At 47.9% G+C, this 18087-nt stretch overlaps 1 protein-coding gene across 1 annotated transcript; it reads right to left on the bottom strand.

The window, feature by feature from the left end:
* Positions 1 to 6972: 6972 nt before the first annotated feature.
* Positions 6973 to 15284, bottom strand: LOC121018320 (zinc finger protein 883-like). The gene is made up of 3 exons (XM_040457025.1): positions 14580 to 15284; positions 13864 to 14011; positions 6973 to 8742 (listed from the first exon to the last, which is right to left on the bottom strand). Exons 1-3 carry the CDS (start codon positions 14979 to 14981, stop codon positions 7154 to 7156), a joined length of 2139 nt encoding a protein of 712 aa, XP_040312959.1. The 5' UTR covers positions 14982 to 15284; the 3' UTR covers positions 6973 to 7153.
* Positions 15285 to 18087: the final 2803 nt, after the last annotated feature.

The following is an 18087-nucleotide window of genomic DNA, read 5'->3' as shown; positions in this document are numbered from 1 at the left end:
CGCGCCCCGCGGCCCCCCCCGCTTCCTCCCCCCGCCCCCCGGGTTCCTCCCCCACCAGGTGTGAGCCCTCCCCCGGGTCCGTCCCCGCCGCTTCCCAGACTGACAGCCGCCTGCGAGTTTGAGAGGCTGGTGGGGGGCGGGGCTCGCGGCCGCAAAATCGCTCCGAGAGCAGAAGCGCCTCTCGTCCAAGCGGAAAGCCACGGATGGGGGTCGCTAGCGCACAGGGGAGGCCCGCCTCGCTCTCGGGGCTCCGCCTGGGGAGGTCGCCCTGCCCCCCTCCCCTCCCCCCGCCGAAACTTCCCCACGTACTGACGACCTGGGGGTAGGGGGCGGCCATCCGGCCCGAAGCCGGGACGAAAACCGGGTGCATGCCCGGTTCCGCGCTGGGGGCGCAGGGCCGGCAACCTGCTGGATGCGAGAAAAGATTTACAAATCACATGTCTGATGGGGACCAATACCCCCAATACCCGGAGGCTTCATTTTACCGCACGTCACAGACACTGCCTTTCTCCCCCCAAAGTGAAGGTGGTGACAACCGAGCATCCAGCGGGCTATTGGCGCCATGTTTTCAACATTCGCTCACTTCGTTTTGGTAATTCTCACAACGTTTTCAACCTTTTGATTTCATCCTGTTCAGTATTATTTGGTATGGTGATCTGTGGTCAGTGGTTACAGCGTGTGGAAAGCTCAGATGATGGTTAGCACATTTTAACAACAGAGGATCTTTAAGGCATCTATGTGGTTTTTGTAGACACAATGCTATTGCACACTTAATAATAGTGTAAACACAACTTTTATACGACTGGGAAACGAAAACATTCATTTGACTCACTTTACTGCAGTGGTCCGGAACTAAAGCTGCAGTGTCTCTGGGGTATGTGCCTGGCTATAAAGAACCCATGCAACTCGACTGAAAAAGAAAAAGAAAAACACATCCAAACTGATTTTAAAAATTTAAAAATGGGCAGAGGATCTGAATAGACATTTCCCCAAAGATGTAAAGATGGCAAACAGGTACATAAAAAAAGTGCTCAACAGGGGCGCCTGGGTGGCTCAGTCGGTTGAGCGGCTGAGTTTGGCTCAGGTCATGATCTCGAGGTTCCTGAGTTCAAGCCCGGCGTTGGGCTCTGTGCTGACAGCTCGGAGGCTGGAGCCTGTTTCGGATTCTGTGTCGCCCTCTCTCTGACCCTCCCCCATTCATGCTCTGTCTCTCTCTGTCTCAAAAATAAATAAACGTTAAAAAAAAAAAGTGCTCAACATCACTCACCATCAGGGAAATGTAAATGCAAACCACCCTTGTTAGGATAGTTATTATCGAAAAGACAAGAGATAACAAGGGTCTGGCAGAACGTGGAGGAAAGGGATCCCTTGTTCATTGTTGGTGGGAATGTAAATTGGAATGGCTGCTATGGAAAACAGCATAGAAGTTCCTCAACAAAATAAAAATAGAACTACCACATATCCAGAAATCCCACTTTCAAAGGCAAAGAAATCACGAGCTCAGAAAGAGATCTGCACCCACATGCTCATGGCTGCATTACACACAGTAGCGAAGACACGGGCACAACCACAGTGTCCATCAGGGGATGGTTGGATGAGGAAACTGGTATATAAATACAACGGAATACTGTTTAGCCATAAAAAAGAATGACATCTGGTCATTTGCCTGGATGGACACTGAAGGCATTATGCTAAGTGAAATACGTCAGACATAGAAAGACAAATACCGTATGATCTCACTGATATGTGGAATCTAAAGAACAACGAACCAAACTCAGACACAGAGAACAGACTGGTGGTCACCGGAGGCGGGAGGCGAGAGGCGGTGAAATGGGTGAAGGTGGTCAGAAGATACAAACTTGCAGTTATAAAATAAATAAGGGAGGAGGCTGTAATGTATTCCATGGTGACTATGGCTAATGATACTGTATTGCACATTTGAGAGTTGCTGAGAGATCTTAAATGTTTTCATTCAATGAAAAAAATTGTAACTATACATGGTGATGGATGTTAACTACACTTACTGTGGTGATTGCTTCAGGATGTATACAAATACCAAATTATTATATTGTAGACCTGAAACTTATATATGCCAATTATATCTCAACTTTTTAAAAGTTGAGCTTATGGCAATTCACATTTGAGTGGCGTCTGAAGGCCTGACACCACCTTTGATAACATTTGATGCTCCTCCAGATGTTCTTTTTTTTTAACGTTTATTTATATTTAAGACAGACAGAGACAGAGCATGAACAGGGGAGGGGCAGAGAGAGAGGGAGACACAGAATCTGAAATGGGCTCCAGGCTCTGAGCTGTCAGCACGGAGCCCGACGCGGGGCTCGAACTCATGGACTGGACTGTGAGATCATGACCTGAGCCGAAGTCGGATGCTTAACCGACTGCCACCCAGGCGCCCCCCGTGAGATCATGACCTGAGCCGAAGTCGGACACTTAACCAACTGAGCCACCCAGGCGCCCCCAGATGTCAATTGTTTTAAGAACACATTGTATTTGCAAGGATAGGGGAACATGGAGATCATATTATCGGCCTGTAACAGAAGCGATTTCTATTCCCTACAGAAGTGAGATGTAAAAACTACAAAAAGAGACAGGGGAGGGGCATCTGGGTGGTTTAGTTGGTTGAGCACCTGACTCTTGACTTTGGTTCAGGTCACGATCTCACAGTTTGTGAGACGGAGCCCTGCATCAGGCTGTGCTGACAGCATGGGGCCTGCTTGGGATTCTCTCTCTCTCTCTGCCCCTCCCCCACCCAATCTCTCTCTCTCTCTCTCTCTCTTTCTCTAAGTAATAAACTTTAAAAAGAGAGAGAGAAACAGGAGAAACATTCTCAATGACCAGGGAAGTGTGAAGAGTCTTAGTTTTGGAGGATCAAAGGGTGTAGAGCAGAAAAGTGACATAATGACAAATTAGAAGACCAAACACCCTAAGGGAGACTTATATTCTTACCATAGTTGGGCCAGTTTTTCATTATTGAAAGGGAACTATGTTGCCTATAAACACTGTAAAGCCAGTAGGAAGTCAGGAGCAGTGGTCTGAGACATGCCGCAAATTTCTGAATGAAACAAAATAAAAATAAAATAATTCTTCCCAATAAAGCACTTTTCATCTTGGAAGAATGCCCACTTTGCATCTGCTAAACATTTTTTGCATCGTTTTCCTTTATATGGTTGGCACAGGGTCGGCACTTAACAAAGGCTTGAGAAAGGAGTGAGGGCGTTTTGTTTTGATCTCTTCCAGCTCTAAACCTGCATTATTTAATGCTTATGTCTAGTGAGGTGAACGGCCGCTAGAAGAATTTCAGTGTCTGTGAGGTAAGTGGTGTGTGAGTTCATCTTAAAGGAGTCCTGAGTCTGAAAGAAGCTTGCTAATCATCCAGTGGAAAATGTAGATGCTACAAGAAAACACTTCAGTGCAAACTGGCCTCTGTTGGAAAGAAGAAATCCAATGAGAAAACCTTCCTTACATGAGAAGTTTCGAGTGTCTGGTAGAGTTGTCGAAACAACCCAGAATATACAGACTAGTACTGTCACCAAGTGCGTTCCAGCCTTTCCTCTACTGAGACATCTGTCACTTACCTCCCTCCTTCCACAAGTTGGCCTGGCTTATCACATACTCTGTACACTTCTCCAATAAAAGCCAATACTTGATATTCACTCTTTGGGTTTGTTCTGGCGTGGGTATGGTTTTTATTTCAACCTTCACTTAGAAAAAATTATAGGAACAACATGAGTGCTATATCCCTTTTACTGAGATTTGCCTATTATTAATGCTTGACACTTGGTTTTCTCCTCCACGTGTACCTGACTGCTGTCATTCGCTAACCCACTAAACTTCCTAAAGATGTGTTGTGGTACCAAAAACCTTCATCCCTGAACACTTTAACATGCACATCCTAAAAACAGAGACATTCTGCCTTTGGGGCCACAAAACAATGCCTGACTCAAACTGAACACTGATACAATACTATTATTGAATGAATGGTCCATGTTTCCATTATGCCAACTGTCCCAATAATGTTCTTCACATAAATTTTATTCCAGTCTAGGATCCGACCTAGGCTCACACATTGAGCTCACATTACATTTCTTAATCTCCTTTAATCTAAAACAATTCCCCAATGTTTGTCTCTCAAACATAGATATTTTTGAAGAACACAGGGCAGTTGGTCTGTTGAACACTCTGCCCCAAACTTGGGTTTGCCTAATGTCTCCTCACGACTAGATTCAGGTTATGCATTTTTTTTTTTTTTTTTTTTTTTGCCAAAAATACCACAGAAGTGATGTGTCCTCAGTGAAGCAATGGTATCAGAAGCCATATATCAGTTCCTCCCATTACTAGCTGTTGTTGGATTACTTAAGGTGTTGTTTACCAGATTTCTCCCACAGCAAAGGTATCACTTTCCCCTGGATTATGTTTTTGAACTTAGGCCTATAGCTCCTCAGGCAGGATGGTCAAGAACACTTAATATACCAGGAGCTCCAGGATCAGCGCCTGGTCGTGTGTCTCCAGCCTCAGCCAATGGTAACGAACTCAGAGCTGACCAAGGCCCAGAAGCCTCCTTTCCTTCCTTCCTTCAATATTTATGGAGCAACGAATACATGTCAGGTACTGCTTGAAGTGCAGAGATAGGCTGAGAATAAAACAGAGTCCTGCTCTCAGCCCTTCTTAGCTCCAGAAGTCCTGGCGGGCTCCCTCTGCTGGGCCTCATCGCGGGCTCTCCTGAGATGCAAGAGTAACCAGTAACAGAAAAAACCAACACAGACTTTGATAAGAACCCAACTCTGGTCCTCCGTGTCTGTTTAGAATGTTTGTATTCCTGTCTACGGTTGTTCTCAAGTCAAGATGAACAAAACCTGATGTATTTCTTGGAGAGAAAGGGGTAGAGTGTATGTGGGTTGAAAGCCAGTTCACAATAACAGCTGTTATCAACGACAAAGATGCTATTCAGAGATACATTCAAAACCATTATAAACCAGTCAGGATGGACTTCCAAAATCATGTTCAAGAAGGCAGGGAAGAGAAACCACAGAAATGCAACACAGGGAACAAGAAAAAAATAGCAGACTTAAGCCTTAAAATACCAATAATGACAGTAAGTAGAAAACGCTTCAGTTCAATCCACCAACCCTAAGACAACAGTTGGGGGAATAAATTAAAAACCCGTCACCCAAACATGTGCCGTCTGTAAGAAACGCTCTTCAAATTTAATGATACAGGTAAATGGAAAGTAAAAGGTTGGGAAAAGAGACATGATGCAAACCTCAAAGAAAAGGAGAAGCAGGATTGTTCTCTTGCTGGCTGTCTAGATTTTTTTTTTTTTGTTCAACGTTTATTTATTTTTGGGACAGAGAGAGACAGAGCATGAACGGGGGAGGGGCAGAGAGAGAAGGAGACACAGAACCGGAAACAGGCTCCAGGCTCTGAGCCGTCAGCACAGAGTCTGACGCGGGGCTCAAACTCACGGACCGCGAGATCGTGACCTGGCTGAAGTCGGACGCTTAACCGACTGCGCCACCCAGGCGCCCCATGTCTAGATTTAAGAAAGTGTTGAAGACAACGTTAATAATGCAGATTAAACTTTAAAATGTGTCACATCTGTAGCTGTTCCATTACGGACAGCACAAAAAAAAATGAGAAAATACTCTCCAGTATTTGAAAACTATTATGAGGTTCAGCACAGAAGTCCCTCATGTCATTGCCCGAGGGACACAGGTAGTTCCGAAAGAGGTTTTCAGTTGTGTAAATATAACTTGTAGGAGGGCGAAAATGCTGGAATGGAAAGTTTGATTTTCCCTCTTCCCTTCTGTCCTCGGTTGTAAGCTCAAGGAGCGTGCTCACAATGAGAAGAGTATGCCCTTGGCTTTGGTCAGAATGTGCCCCCACCCCTGATTTTGAGCTACTGGAGGCCAACACACTATGCTCTCCACGTCACTCAGACTATAGCACATCCTTGGGGTGCCTGGGTGGCTCAGTGGGTTGAGCAGCGTCCAACTTCGGCTCAGGTCATGATCTCATGGTTTGTGAGTTCAAGTCCCACATTGGGCTCTGTGCTGTCACCTGCGGAGCCTGGAGCCTGCTTCAGATCCTCTGCCCCCTTCTCTCTTTGCCCCTCCCCTGCTCGTGCTCTCCCTCAAAAATGAATAAACATTAAAAAAAAAAAACAACTATATAACACATCCTTTCTTCATCGGGAAATGCTAATTATAAGGGTGGAGATCAGGAAGGGTCTGCAGGCCACCCACTTGTGGCTAAGGGCGTGGTTAGGGAGGGAAGGAAGCAAGACAACTTACCTCGCACATTCCACACATTCCAAACTTGGACATTGTAGTGTCCCGGGGCCGGTACTCAGAGTAGTAATTTCAACGCAGGGCTAGGCTAAAGCTAGTGAGGAATTAGAATGGGTTGAAAACACACTACATGAAAACATATGAATTCAGTAGAAAATATAATTTTTTTTATAGCTTCCCTTGTGGACTTTTCATCCGATTAACTGATACTTAGTTGCATTTAATAAAGGTAGTCACATGTAAATTGCTTATTGACGTTTATTTTTCTAACTTCTCAACTTTTCCAGCATTTATGACCTTTATAAAAACTTATTTTTTAAGTACATTTATTTATTATTATTTTAAATTTTTTTGTTTGTTTTTTAATGTTTATTTTTGAGAGAGAGAGAGAGAGAGAGACAGAGACAGAGCATGAGCAGGCAAGGGGTAGACAGAGAAGGAGACACAGAATCTGAAGCAGGCCCCAGGCTCTGAGCTGTCAGCACAGAGACCGATGCGAGGCTTGAACCCACTAACTGTGAGATACTGACCTGAGCTGAAGTCGGACACCTAACCGACTGAGCCACCCAGGTGCCCCAAGTTTATTTATTTTTGAGAGAGAGACAGAGTGTAAGAGGGGAGGGGCAGAGAGAGAAGGAGGCACAGAATCCGTAGCAGGCTCCAGGCTCTGAGCTGTCAGCACAGAGCCCAACATGGGGTTCGAACTCATGAATGGTGAGATCACCACCTGAGCCAAAGTTGGATGCTTAACCGACTGAGCCACCGCAGCGCTCCTATAAAAACTTTCCAATGTGGCATCTCTGGTTTTCTTTAAATAATGAAGTTCAAGAAACATTTTATCTCAGTTAAGAAAAGGAGTCGTGGATTCTCCCCGCAGTTTTCACCTCACGCCTGGGCGGGGTGTCGGGGTGCAGCGGATTCTCTGGTACTGGGTGGGGGCCCCCAGGGGGATTCCCCGCACTCACTCGGCCGGCCGGGCTCAGCTCCCTGTGGCCCCTCAGGTGCTGGAGCAGCGTGGCTCTCTGCCTGTAGGCCTTCCCACACTCCTCACACGCATAGGGCTTCTCCTCCGAGTGGACTCTCTTATGTTTCTTGAGATCTGACTTCCAACCGAAGGCGCGCCCACATTCCGGGCACTGAAAAGGCTTCTCTCCCGTGTGGATTCTGACATGGTGACTAAGACCCGTCTTCTGACTGAAGGCTTTGCCACACTCTTTACACTGATAGGGCTTTACCTTGTTGTGAATCGCCTGGTGTTCGATAAGATGCTCGCCCCTGGTGAAGGCCTTCCCACACTCAGGGCACTGGTAGGTTTTATCCCCAGTGTGGATTCTTGTATGGTTCCGCAGGCCGGTCGACCGAGTGAAGGTCTTCCCACACTCACCACACTTGTGTGTTCCTCGCTCAGGGGGGTTCCCGTGCTTCCCTCCCAACCTGTGCTTATTAAGGCCCGAGCGTTGGCTGAAGGCTTCACCACACTCACCGCATTTATAGGGCTTCTCCCCAGTGTGGCTTCTTTGATGTATGACCAGGGTTGAGCTCACGCTAAAGGTTTTGCCACACTCAGCACACTCATAGGGTTTCTCCCCCGAGTGGATTCTGTGATGTATTATGAGTTCTGAGGTCCGGCTAAAGGCGCGTCCACACACAGGACATTCAAAAGGTTTCTCTCCAGTATGGATTCTCTGGTGTTGGTTAAGTCCTGCATACTGAGTGAACGCTTTTCCACACACTTTGCATTCATAGGGTTTTTCTTCACTGTGAATTCGCTGATGCTCAATCAGATGTGAACGTTGCCGGAAGGTTTTCCCACACTCGTTACATTCATAAGGCTTCTCCTTGTGAAATCGCTGATGTTCAGTTAGGTCTGAACTATGGCAGAAGGCTTTTCCACAGTCTGTACATTCAAAAGGTTTCTCTCCAGTGTGGACACTTTGATGCTTTGTAAGAACTGATCTCCGACTAAAACACCGGCCACATTTACTACATCGATATGGCTTTTCTCCAGTGTGGCTTTTGAGATGTTGGAGGAGGCCTGCTTTCTGACTGAAACCTTTGCCACACTCTTGACAGTGATAAGGCTTTTCCTTGCCACGAAGCTCCTGGTGCTGGCTTAGCTCTGACTGTCTGATGAAGGCCTCTCCACGCTCTGTGTGTGAGCATGGTGTCTCCCCGCTGTGGGTCCTCCTGTGCGTGTGAAGGCCTCTTGTCCAGGTGAAGGTTTTCCTGCATTCTTCACAGGGAGAGACTTTTCTGCCTGGGGCAACCCCGTCCTGCCTTTCCAAAGTTCCACTGGGCTCCCTGTCCCCTGTGTATTTGGCATGCTGAGATGAAGTTCCATCCTGTCCATCAGGCCCCTTCCCACAAGGCTCTGTTTCTTCACAGAGTTCCTGCTTCACGTCTAACATCACGTTGTCAGTCCTCACTCCACCATCTGGAACAACAGACCACACAACTTGAGGAGAAAAGATAACTCAAAAGCAATGTAAGAGATAGACAGCTGGAAAGGTTAGTCTTGATTTTAGGCTGATGTTAACAGAAGATATCGCATCATCTCTTATGTTAGTCGTGGTACGGGTGCGGAAGCGAGAAAGAACAAAGCATGACTGAGTTACCAGCAGCGTGTGGCAAAGGTGACAGGCTGTCACTTCTGTAGTGACATAAGACTGTAAGTCCCATCTTGCTGATGGACTCTCCACTAACACCCTTCCTTGCTGGCTTGCTGGCTTCGATGAAGAGAGCCACCACCACCATACAGAGAAGTCATGTGGCAAGAGTGGCCTTGGCCAGCAGCCAGCAAGGGACTGAGATAGAGAAGTCCCTGTCTGACAGAGAAGTGAGTCCTGCCGGCATTGATGTAAGGCTGGAAATAGATCCTTCCCCAGTCACAACTCAGATGAGACCTCAGCCCTAGCACCTTGACTACAACCTTGTAAGAGACCCAGAAGCACGGGGCCAGCTGAGCCCACCCAGACTCTTGACCCACAGGCATTGTGAGATAAAACGTGTATGGTTTTAAGCCACTAACTTTGTGGTACCCTTGTTAAGCAGTAGTTGATAACTATGTACAACTAGCACAAAAACACAAAGCTTCCTCAGTGTAAGAACTACTACAACTAAAAAGAAAAGAGTGGAGGGGCACCTGGCTGGCTCAGTTGGAAGAGCACAAGACCCTTGATCTCAGGGTTGAGGTCAAGGCCCATGTTGGATGTAGAGGTTACTTAAAAATAAAGTCCAAAAAATAAAAATAAAAAAAAAGTAAACCACACGTTGAAAAGCATATACACGCACATGCACACACACATATGTATCTATGCACATATGAATGTTTGTACTTATGTTCATATATTCATATGTGTATAGAGGACACGCAGAACAAAAAACATAAGCAAATTATGTTAAAGTCAAACATAATTGTCCTAACAGCCATATCAATAAATGCAAATGGCTTAACTCATTAAAAAACACTAGATTTGCTCACAGAGCAAAACTGAACTCTATTTTATATATGTGTGTGTGTGTGTGTGTGTGTGTGTGTGTGTGTGTGTGTATTTTTTTTTTAAGTTTATTTATTTTTGAGAGAGAGAGAGAGAGAGAGAGAGAGCTGGGGAGAGGCAGAGAGAGAGGGAGACACAAAATTTGAAGCAGGCTCCAGGCTCTGAGCTATCAGCACAGAGCCCAACACGGGGCTCAAACCCACAAACCACGAGATCATGACCTAAGTCAAAGTCAGACACTTAGCAAACTGAGCCACCCAAGTGCCCCTATTTATTTTAATCTTTTTAAGTTTATTTATTTGAGAGAGACAGAGACAGTGTGGGGGGGGGGGGGCCCAGAGAGAGAGAGAGAGAGAGAGAGAGAGAGAGAGAGAAAATCCCAAGCAGGCTTTGTGCTGTCAGTGCAGAGCCCGATGTGGGGGCTCCATCCCACAAACCATGTATCATGTATCATGATCTGAGCCGAAACCAAGAGTTGGAAGCTTAAAGGACAGAGTCACCCAGGCACCCCTATTTTATTCGTTTTGAGAGAGAGAGCGTGCACAGGGAGGGGAAGACAGAGAGGTAGAGAGAGAGAGTCCCAAGTAGGCTCCCCACTGTCAGCACAGAACCTGATGGGGGGATCAAACTCACAAACCAGCAGATCATGGCCTGAGCCGAAATTAAGAGTCAGACGCTTAACTGATTGAGCCCCCCAGGCTCCCCTCAACTCTATGTGTATAGTCAAGAGACACATATACAGCAAAATATGTGAATAAGGATAAATTAAGCAAATGCAAATAAAAAGAAAGAAAGAATCAAGATTTTGAAAGGGGAGATGCAGGCCAAAAGCATGAAATGAGACAAAGAAGAGCACTTAAAAATGCTAAAATAAAGAATACAATTTGCAATGCAGATGTAACACATATGAATAACTATACAGAAAATAACAGAGTGGCAACTTTCCTAAAGCAGAAACTATAGGTGATATAAAAAAACAGACAGGGGCACCTGGCAGGCTTAGCCGGTAGAGCATGCAACACTTGATCTCAGGGTTATGAGTTCGAGCCCCATGTTGGATGTAGAGATTACTTAAAAATAAAATCTTAAAAGAAGCACATGGGTGGTTCAGTCAGTTAAGCATCTGACTTTGGCTCAGGTCATGATCTTGTGGTCCATGAGTTCGAGCCCTGTGTTGAACTCTGTGCTGATGGCTCAGACCCTGGAGCCTGCTTTGGATTCTGTGTCTCCCTCTCTCTGTGCCCCTCCCCTGTTCATGCTCTGTCTCTCTCTCTGTCAAAAATAAACATTTAAAAAAAATTAAAAAAAAAATTTTTTTTAATGTTTATTTATTTTTGAGACAGAGAGAGAAGAGGATGAATGGGGGAGGGACAGAGAGAGAGGGAGACACAGAATCGGAAACAGGCTCCAGGCTCTGAGCCATCAGCCCAGAGCCCGACGTGGGGCTCGAACTCACGGACTGCGAGATTGTGACCTGAGCTGAATTGGACGCTTAACCGACTGAGCCACGCAGGCGCCCCCAAAAAAATATTAAAAAAAAAAAAAGATTCTGTCTCCCTCTCTCTCTGCCCTTCCCCTGCTCGCTCACTCTCTCTCTCAAAAGTAAATAAACAAACATTTGAAAGAAAAAACAACTGTTATTTCAAAGGCAAAATATAAACAAACATTTCAGATTTTATAGAAAATAACAATGAGAACACTACATTTCAGAACATTTGGAATTCATCTAGAGCAGTGTTCAATGAAATAGTCATGCCACCAAATATTTATATTAGTGAATAGGAGAATGAAAATATATAAATCAACCCACATCAAAAGTTAGAAAACAACAACAACAAAGACAACTAAATAAACCAAGACAGCCTGCTCACTCATGCACTTTATTGGCTTTTCTCCCTTTAGTGTCTCCATTCCCACTCCTGTGCTTCTCGGGATCACCTGATACTGTCACAACCTTAAGTAAATAAGTGAGCGAGTGAATGAATAAACCAACCAACCAACCAGCCAGCCAGCCAAAGGAGAACATAAGAAATGAATTAAAAAAAATAAATGCAGACACCAAATACAATAGAGAAAAGTAATGGAACATTGTAATGGTAAAACAATTGAATACATCAATATAAATTCATGCGTGTTAGGAAAAAGTATGTATTATGTAGCTCTGCCCATGAAATGTCCTAGAAGCAGTGTTACCCACATGATAAAGAACACTCCTCACACCCAGATCTTATTCTCCATTTAAAAAACCAAGGCTCCTTCAGCAATGGTTGACAGCAGATCCGGGTACAGGGAAGATACAAGGTGAGCCTGAAACAATTTATTTTGTTCAAAAAGTAAAAGCAAGCATTCAAAATTAACAGAGCCAAAATTAACAGAGATGGGAGCAAGACTGAAGACATCCACATAAGCCAAAGATGTGTGGAAGAAAGGGTGGATTGAAATGTGGTGGGTTGAAACACGCTGACTCAATACAAATGCCTACGGCCATAATGATACCCACACAGGAAAAAACCTAAAATCTCATGTCACCATTTAAGGTGCCTAATAAACCACTTCCTGAATTTGAAAACTGGTCAATAAAAGGGGGAAACTAAGCATCAATCATGACTGCCTAGAAGGAAGTGACCAAACAGACATATCGGATGAAGGAAAGCTTTACTATGAAGAATGCCAGTTAATAACAGAGAAGGAATGAAACTCTGTAACTCTTAATAAAATGGTTGACCCATACGAGGTTTATCAAACATTTGTAATTTGTTGACGGGGAACTGGCTATTCGCAAAGTGGCAAGGCGACACCTCACAGTTAGCTATGAGGGCGAAAACCAGCTATTTCCTGTCATCATGCTAAGCCGGTGATTTAAATAGCGGATCGCCCAGGTATTAATGTCTCTTATTACCTAATATTAATTCTAGCCCAAAATGTTTAACTCAAATCCTTCAAGCCTTTAAATGCAACTGCCAGTTTATAGCAAATACAAGGTACGCGGGCAGCAAAGTAAAGGATACAATGAGGAAGCAATTAAAAAACTCCAGACGCTGGGAAACTGGCCTGGGCTCATCAAAAAGTCTGGGTTATGGGGAAAAAATGGGAGTGGAATTGTTTTAATGTGGCAAAGAATTAAGAGGCAGGAACAACCCCGGATTCTACCCAGAGTTGGACAAATCAGCTTTAAATACATTTTCGAAAAAAACTGAGCCAATCTGAATTTGAACTGAATTTAGGTAACATGAAGATGTACTGATGGGGGAAAGGAAAGATCATTAGCTGAACTAAATAGATGAGAAAATAGCAGAGTATGAGTTCTCTTTGGTAAAAGGTATGTGTGTGTACGCACATGTGTGTACACATACCCGCATATAAATACACATGCACATAAAAAGCTACACAGATATAGAATAAAAAATCAGTTGTAATAATCTCTGGGTGATAGAACATGGTGCTTTGTTTTCTTATTTTGCTACTATGTACTTTCTAACTTTGTACAATGCATATATACTTCTCTGGTAATAATAAAAGGTAACTTTCAAAACAGTTAATATAGTTTTACAGGGTTAATATCCTATCAGTATCAACTGAAAAATATAGGCATCAAAATTCTTTAAATAACATTTCTACTAGACCATATGCAGAAAATTCAAAGATAGATATACATATTTTTTAATGTTTATTTAAGAGAGAGACAGAGCATGAGCAGGGGAGGGGCAGAGAGGGAGACACAGAATCCAAGGCAGGCTCCAGGCTCTGAGTGATCAGCATAGAGCCTGATGTGGGGCTTGAACTCACAAACCACGAGATCATGACCTAACTTGAAGTCGGATGCTTAACCAAGTGAGCCACCCAGGTGCCCTGCAAATACGGATATTTAAAACCAACCATACCACTGAGGCTGTTCTGATATGACTTACTGCCTTTTAATCACTATTACCTAAAATGTTGCCTTCATCATGTTCTTTAATAACCCTCATCACAAGGAATGAACATGTCATACTCCACACAAAAAAATTCAACTCAGAGTTCATTTCCGTCCAAATTCCCTAGGGAAAGTATTGCCTCACCTCCTTCCTCTGATGGTTGGGGCTCAGGTCCTTTGCCCTTGAACTGGATTGCTGGGGGCTGAACCCATGTGTGTGAAGATTCTTCATCCAGCGTCTGAAGGGTCACTCTCTGCAAAAGGATTTCCTGTTCCAGAACACAGGCTGAAACCTGGAGACAAGCAGTAGTGATTAAGCCCTAAGGACACTGAAAATTTAAGAGACTAAACTGGTTTGGAAGGACTCCTTGAGGAATCCACAAGAAATATCCCCTGAGACACTAGGAAAAAGAAAATTGAAAACAGGGCCTTATTTACCTTCTGGGGCACTGAGAAATAGCTAGAAAAGTAAGCAAAGCAAAATCCGATCAAGACTTGTTTCTGTCATTTCACTATTGCCTGTGTGTCCCTGGCCAAGTTACACAACCTCTCTGACCTTAGTTTCCATGTGTGCAAACTGGGAATGATTTCACCTCCTTCTTTGTGGCTGAGAGTTGAGAGACCTCTAAAGTAAGGAACATGATGCTCCTCCTAGTGTCTGGAAGATAAAATGTCTTCCTTATCTTTACTCACCATCTCTGAATCTGCAGTTCCCTCCCTCTCCCTCCGCTCAGGGCTGGCTTAGCAAGACGCTCAGGCCCCTGCTGAATGCTGGCTCTGCCCCTGCTCCCTCAGAGCTCCACAACTGAGGAAGTTTTGTTCCCAGTCACCCACAACCATATCAGACCAGTGCCTTCCTACTTGTACATTTCTTTTTCCGTCCAGATCCTCCAGCGCCGTCACCACCTCGTCCCCGCTCTCCGGATGGTGCTCCCGCACCCAGGCCTGGAGCTCCGCGGGCAGGACGGTCAGGAACTGCTCCAGCACCAGCAGCTCCAGGATCTGTTCCTTGCTGTGCGTCTCGGGCCGCAGCCACTGGCGGCACAGCTCACGGAGTCGGCGCAGTGCCTCCCTGGGTCCAGGCGTCTCCTGGTAGCAAAAGTGTCTGAAGCGCTGTCTGAAGATCTCCCAGGCAGGGGGCTGGTTGTCCGGCACCTGACTCCTGGCGTTGTCCTCCTCCAGCTCCACCTTCACCACCGCAGGCCCCTGCTGACCCCATTCAGGGTGGAACTGGCCGGCAGACTTTCTTGGGTCCACAGCCATCCTGCCTGGCTTCTGCTGGCGTGTCACCTGGAGGCTGCTGAGGGCGCTCTAGGGCACAGAACTAAATAGGGGGTAAACGGCAGATCCCGTGAAGAACCACGCAAGACCTGTGACCACAGTAACTATTTTTATTCATTCGGTAAATCCACAAAAATGCACTAATAGAGGCCGAGCCTGTGCAGAAAGCATTGCAGGCATTCGAACTGCGTCAGTGCACAGAGCCCTGGCATCCTGGAGCGTCCACTCCACGCGGAGCGTCACAACTACCAGCGGAACCCCGCGCGTAGGGTGGTGTCGCGTCACTGGAGGAGGGGCGCGCGGGCCGAGGAAGCCTCCGAATCCGGCGCCCCGGCCTCAGGGAACACTTCCAAGCCTCGTGAGGTGGCACAGGGTCGTCCGTCCGCGCGCAGATGCGCCCACCCAGAGGGAGAGAAGCGCTGAGGAACCGCGGTCACGACAGCAGTGACCTTCGTTCGTGCTGGCTTGGCAACGACGAGCGCGGAGCCCTACTCCCTGCTCGCATCGAGGGGCCCCCACTCCGGGTCGCCCTCGCGGCTCAGCTTGTCGGGGGTCCGCAGGGCCGCTCCCGCCGGGGTCCGAGCCCGAACCCTGGACCCCAAGGCGAGGGACACACTAGGGCGCTCAACCAGCTCCGCCGCAGCGGGCGGGGCCCAGACCCCGGCTCCCGGAAGCGGCCGCCGGGCTCCCGGAAGCGCCCCGCCCGCGGCTCCTGGAGGCCACGCCCCCTGGCGCGCGCGGCCGCGTCCCACTTCCGGCGTCTCCCGGAAAACACGCAACAGGATCAGGAAAGCACAACATGCCGTCAACAAAATGAAGTCGTTTTCGTTGAGGTACACTTCTATTTAAGTTGCCTTAAATATTAGAAAATAAAAATAACCCAGTGTTTGGGATAAGAATGCTTACTTTCTAGGAACATCCTGTATAGACGAGGGAAAATAATTTGTTGAGCCTAAGGCCCATTTGTCTGGTAAAAACAGGTTATCCTTGCTGTGTGGTAATTTACTAAAAACAAATGACAACAACAAAAACTTGACCTCACTGTGTATGTGAATAGATGCTCTAATCAGCTGATACAGCCTTGGGAGGGCGGTAACATCGGTCCAACCCACTCCAACCCATCTAAGGGTGACCTTGCTTCAAGCCTACGCACTCCTTGCTTGCTGACCTAAGTCCTTTGGTCCGTAGCGGAAATAACCAACTTCCCTTGAGATTTGCGGACCATTTGCCTTGAGGAGTGAAGGACCAGACCGGATTGGAAAACGGCGCGAGTCTGTTCAGGGTCACGTCCACCTGTGACTACCTGCCAGGCCACCTGTTCCTCCCGCATGCAGCTCCCTCCCTTACCCCGCGTGGCTTCCCCTTTAATGCCTCCAGCTCTCCGGGGGGCAGGGAAGCCGGTCCATCCCCAGCAGCTCCAGGATCCAGGATCCAGGATCCAGGATCCGCGATCCGCTCGTCTCTTCGGTATGCAGCATGCACGTCTGGCCTCGGACACTGACGGCGGTTCCTGGAGCCGGTTAGGTCTTCGCGGGGCCCAGAGGCCTCCTCCGCAGAAGCGCCGGAAATGCAAGAGTGCGGACAGGACGCACCTTCCTAGACAGTGTCGACAGCTCCCCAAAATGTTCTCTTCCCGGTTCACTACGTGCAAACCCTCCTGCTCTCAGGGAGTGTGGACGACAGGAGTCAGGGTTACACCAAATTTTAGACAACTAGGGCTGTGAAGGCTCCAGACAAAACTCACTGGACTCGGGGCAGAGTCGGAGTCAGGATGAAGGCTCTTCTGGACTCTGGGGGTGGGGGCAGGGATCAGAACGTATTGTAAACACAACAAAATGACCCGGGCAGCGGAGAACTTGGCTAAGCCTGTTAACACGTTAGCGGTGATAAGCCGACCCGAACAATTTAGGGACACATTGCACCCAGGCTGCGGAGGCAGGTCTTTGCGGCGCTCACAGCCCCCGGGGCTACAAGTAATGCCACGCTCGCCCGGGCGTGAGCGGCGTGAGCGCCCGCCCCCGGGGCCGGCTGGGCAGGCCGAGCAGAGGGTCGCCCCACGCCCCTCACCTCGCCTCCAGCCGCAGCCCTCTGTCCGATCCCCTCTCCGCGCCCCGCCGCACCGCAAGCCCACGCCGACGCGCAACTAGATGCCGTCGAGTGGTCCGCGGAACTGGTTCCCGAGAGGCTACTTCCGGGTTTGCATAGGTACCGGGAGGTCCGGGCGTCTCTATGGCTTGCGCTCCCGGGCCGGTGTGGTCACGACACCCCCGCCCGCCTCCGGCTCTCGGAGCCGCCTGGCCGCTCGCCACCTGCCTCCCCACGTACCCAGTCTGTGCCGGAGGGTAGGCTCGTGCCCTTCCCGTGGCCCCAGCACCGAGACGGCTTGCTGCCCGGCCATGCCCTGCCCCTCCGCGGGACGCGTTTACGCGGACGGGAGCACCGCGCACAACCCGACTGCGCTGCATGGCGCCCTCGGGAGAATCGCGTGGGACGCCGGCGGCGCTGACCGCGCCCTGCGCCTCTGCTGTGGTGGCTTCACGCTCCCACGGCGCGGCTGCTGTCGCGAAGCGACCTGGTACCTGGGGTTCACTTCTGGGATCGGTTGACTTGAGCAGAGACCTCCCTTCCCATTCTCGCACGGCCGGGTGGGCCTTGGCTAATCAGCCAAAGGCCCTAAAAGTTAAAAACATCCCCAAGAAGGCGTTTTGCCTCAAGACTGTAACGTGGAGATCCTGCGTGAGTTCTCACCCTGGCAGCCTGCTTTGCAGCTCGTAGACTTAGCAACCCGCGCAATTGCCTGCGCTGATTCCTGACCAAAACGCATGTTCATACTCTATTTCTCTGCAGTACCTGAACTGACAAAATTCATCCTTAAAGTCCTACCAATGGGGGCGCCTGGGTGGCGCAGTCGGTTGAGCGTCCGACTTCAGCCAGGTCACGATCTCGCGGTCCGTGAGTTCGAGTCCCGCATCCGGCTCTGGGCTGATGGCTCGGAGCCTGGAGCCTGTTTCCGATTCTGTGTCTCCGTCTCTCTCTGCCCCTCCCCCGTTCACGCTCTGTCTCTCTCTGTCCCAAAAATAAATAAACG

Source organism: Herpailurus yagouaroundi, unplaced genomic scaffold, assembly GCF_014898765.1.
Source record: "Herpailurus yagouaroundi ecotype Mexico unplaced genomic scaffold, PumYag 219, whole genome shotgun sequence".
Classification (NCBI taxonomy): Eukaryota; Metazoa; Chordata; class Mammalia; order Carnivora; family Felidae; genus Herpailurus; species Herpailurus yagouaroundi.
Note: the sequence above shows the minus strand (reverse complement) of the source record. Positions and strands in the feature narration are given on the sequence as shown.

What these genes read in the sequence shown, in the direction of transcription:
- LOC121018320 (XM_040457025.1), bottom strand. Translation starts at nt 14,981, where the DNA reads ATGGCTGTGGACCCAAGAAAGTCTGCCGGCCAGTTCCACCCTGAATGG. An exon ending in ACGGAAAAAGAAATGTACAA is followed by an intron (nt 14,012 to 14,579) that starts GTAGGAAGGCAC and finishes GCTTGTCTCCAG; the next exon opens with GTTTCAGCCTGTGTTCTGGA. An exon ending in CCAACCATCAGAGGAAGGAG is followed by an intron (nt 8,743 to 13,863) that starts GTGAGGCAATAC and finishes CTGTTGTTCCAG; the next exon opens with ATGGTGGAGTGAGGACTGAC.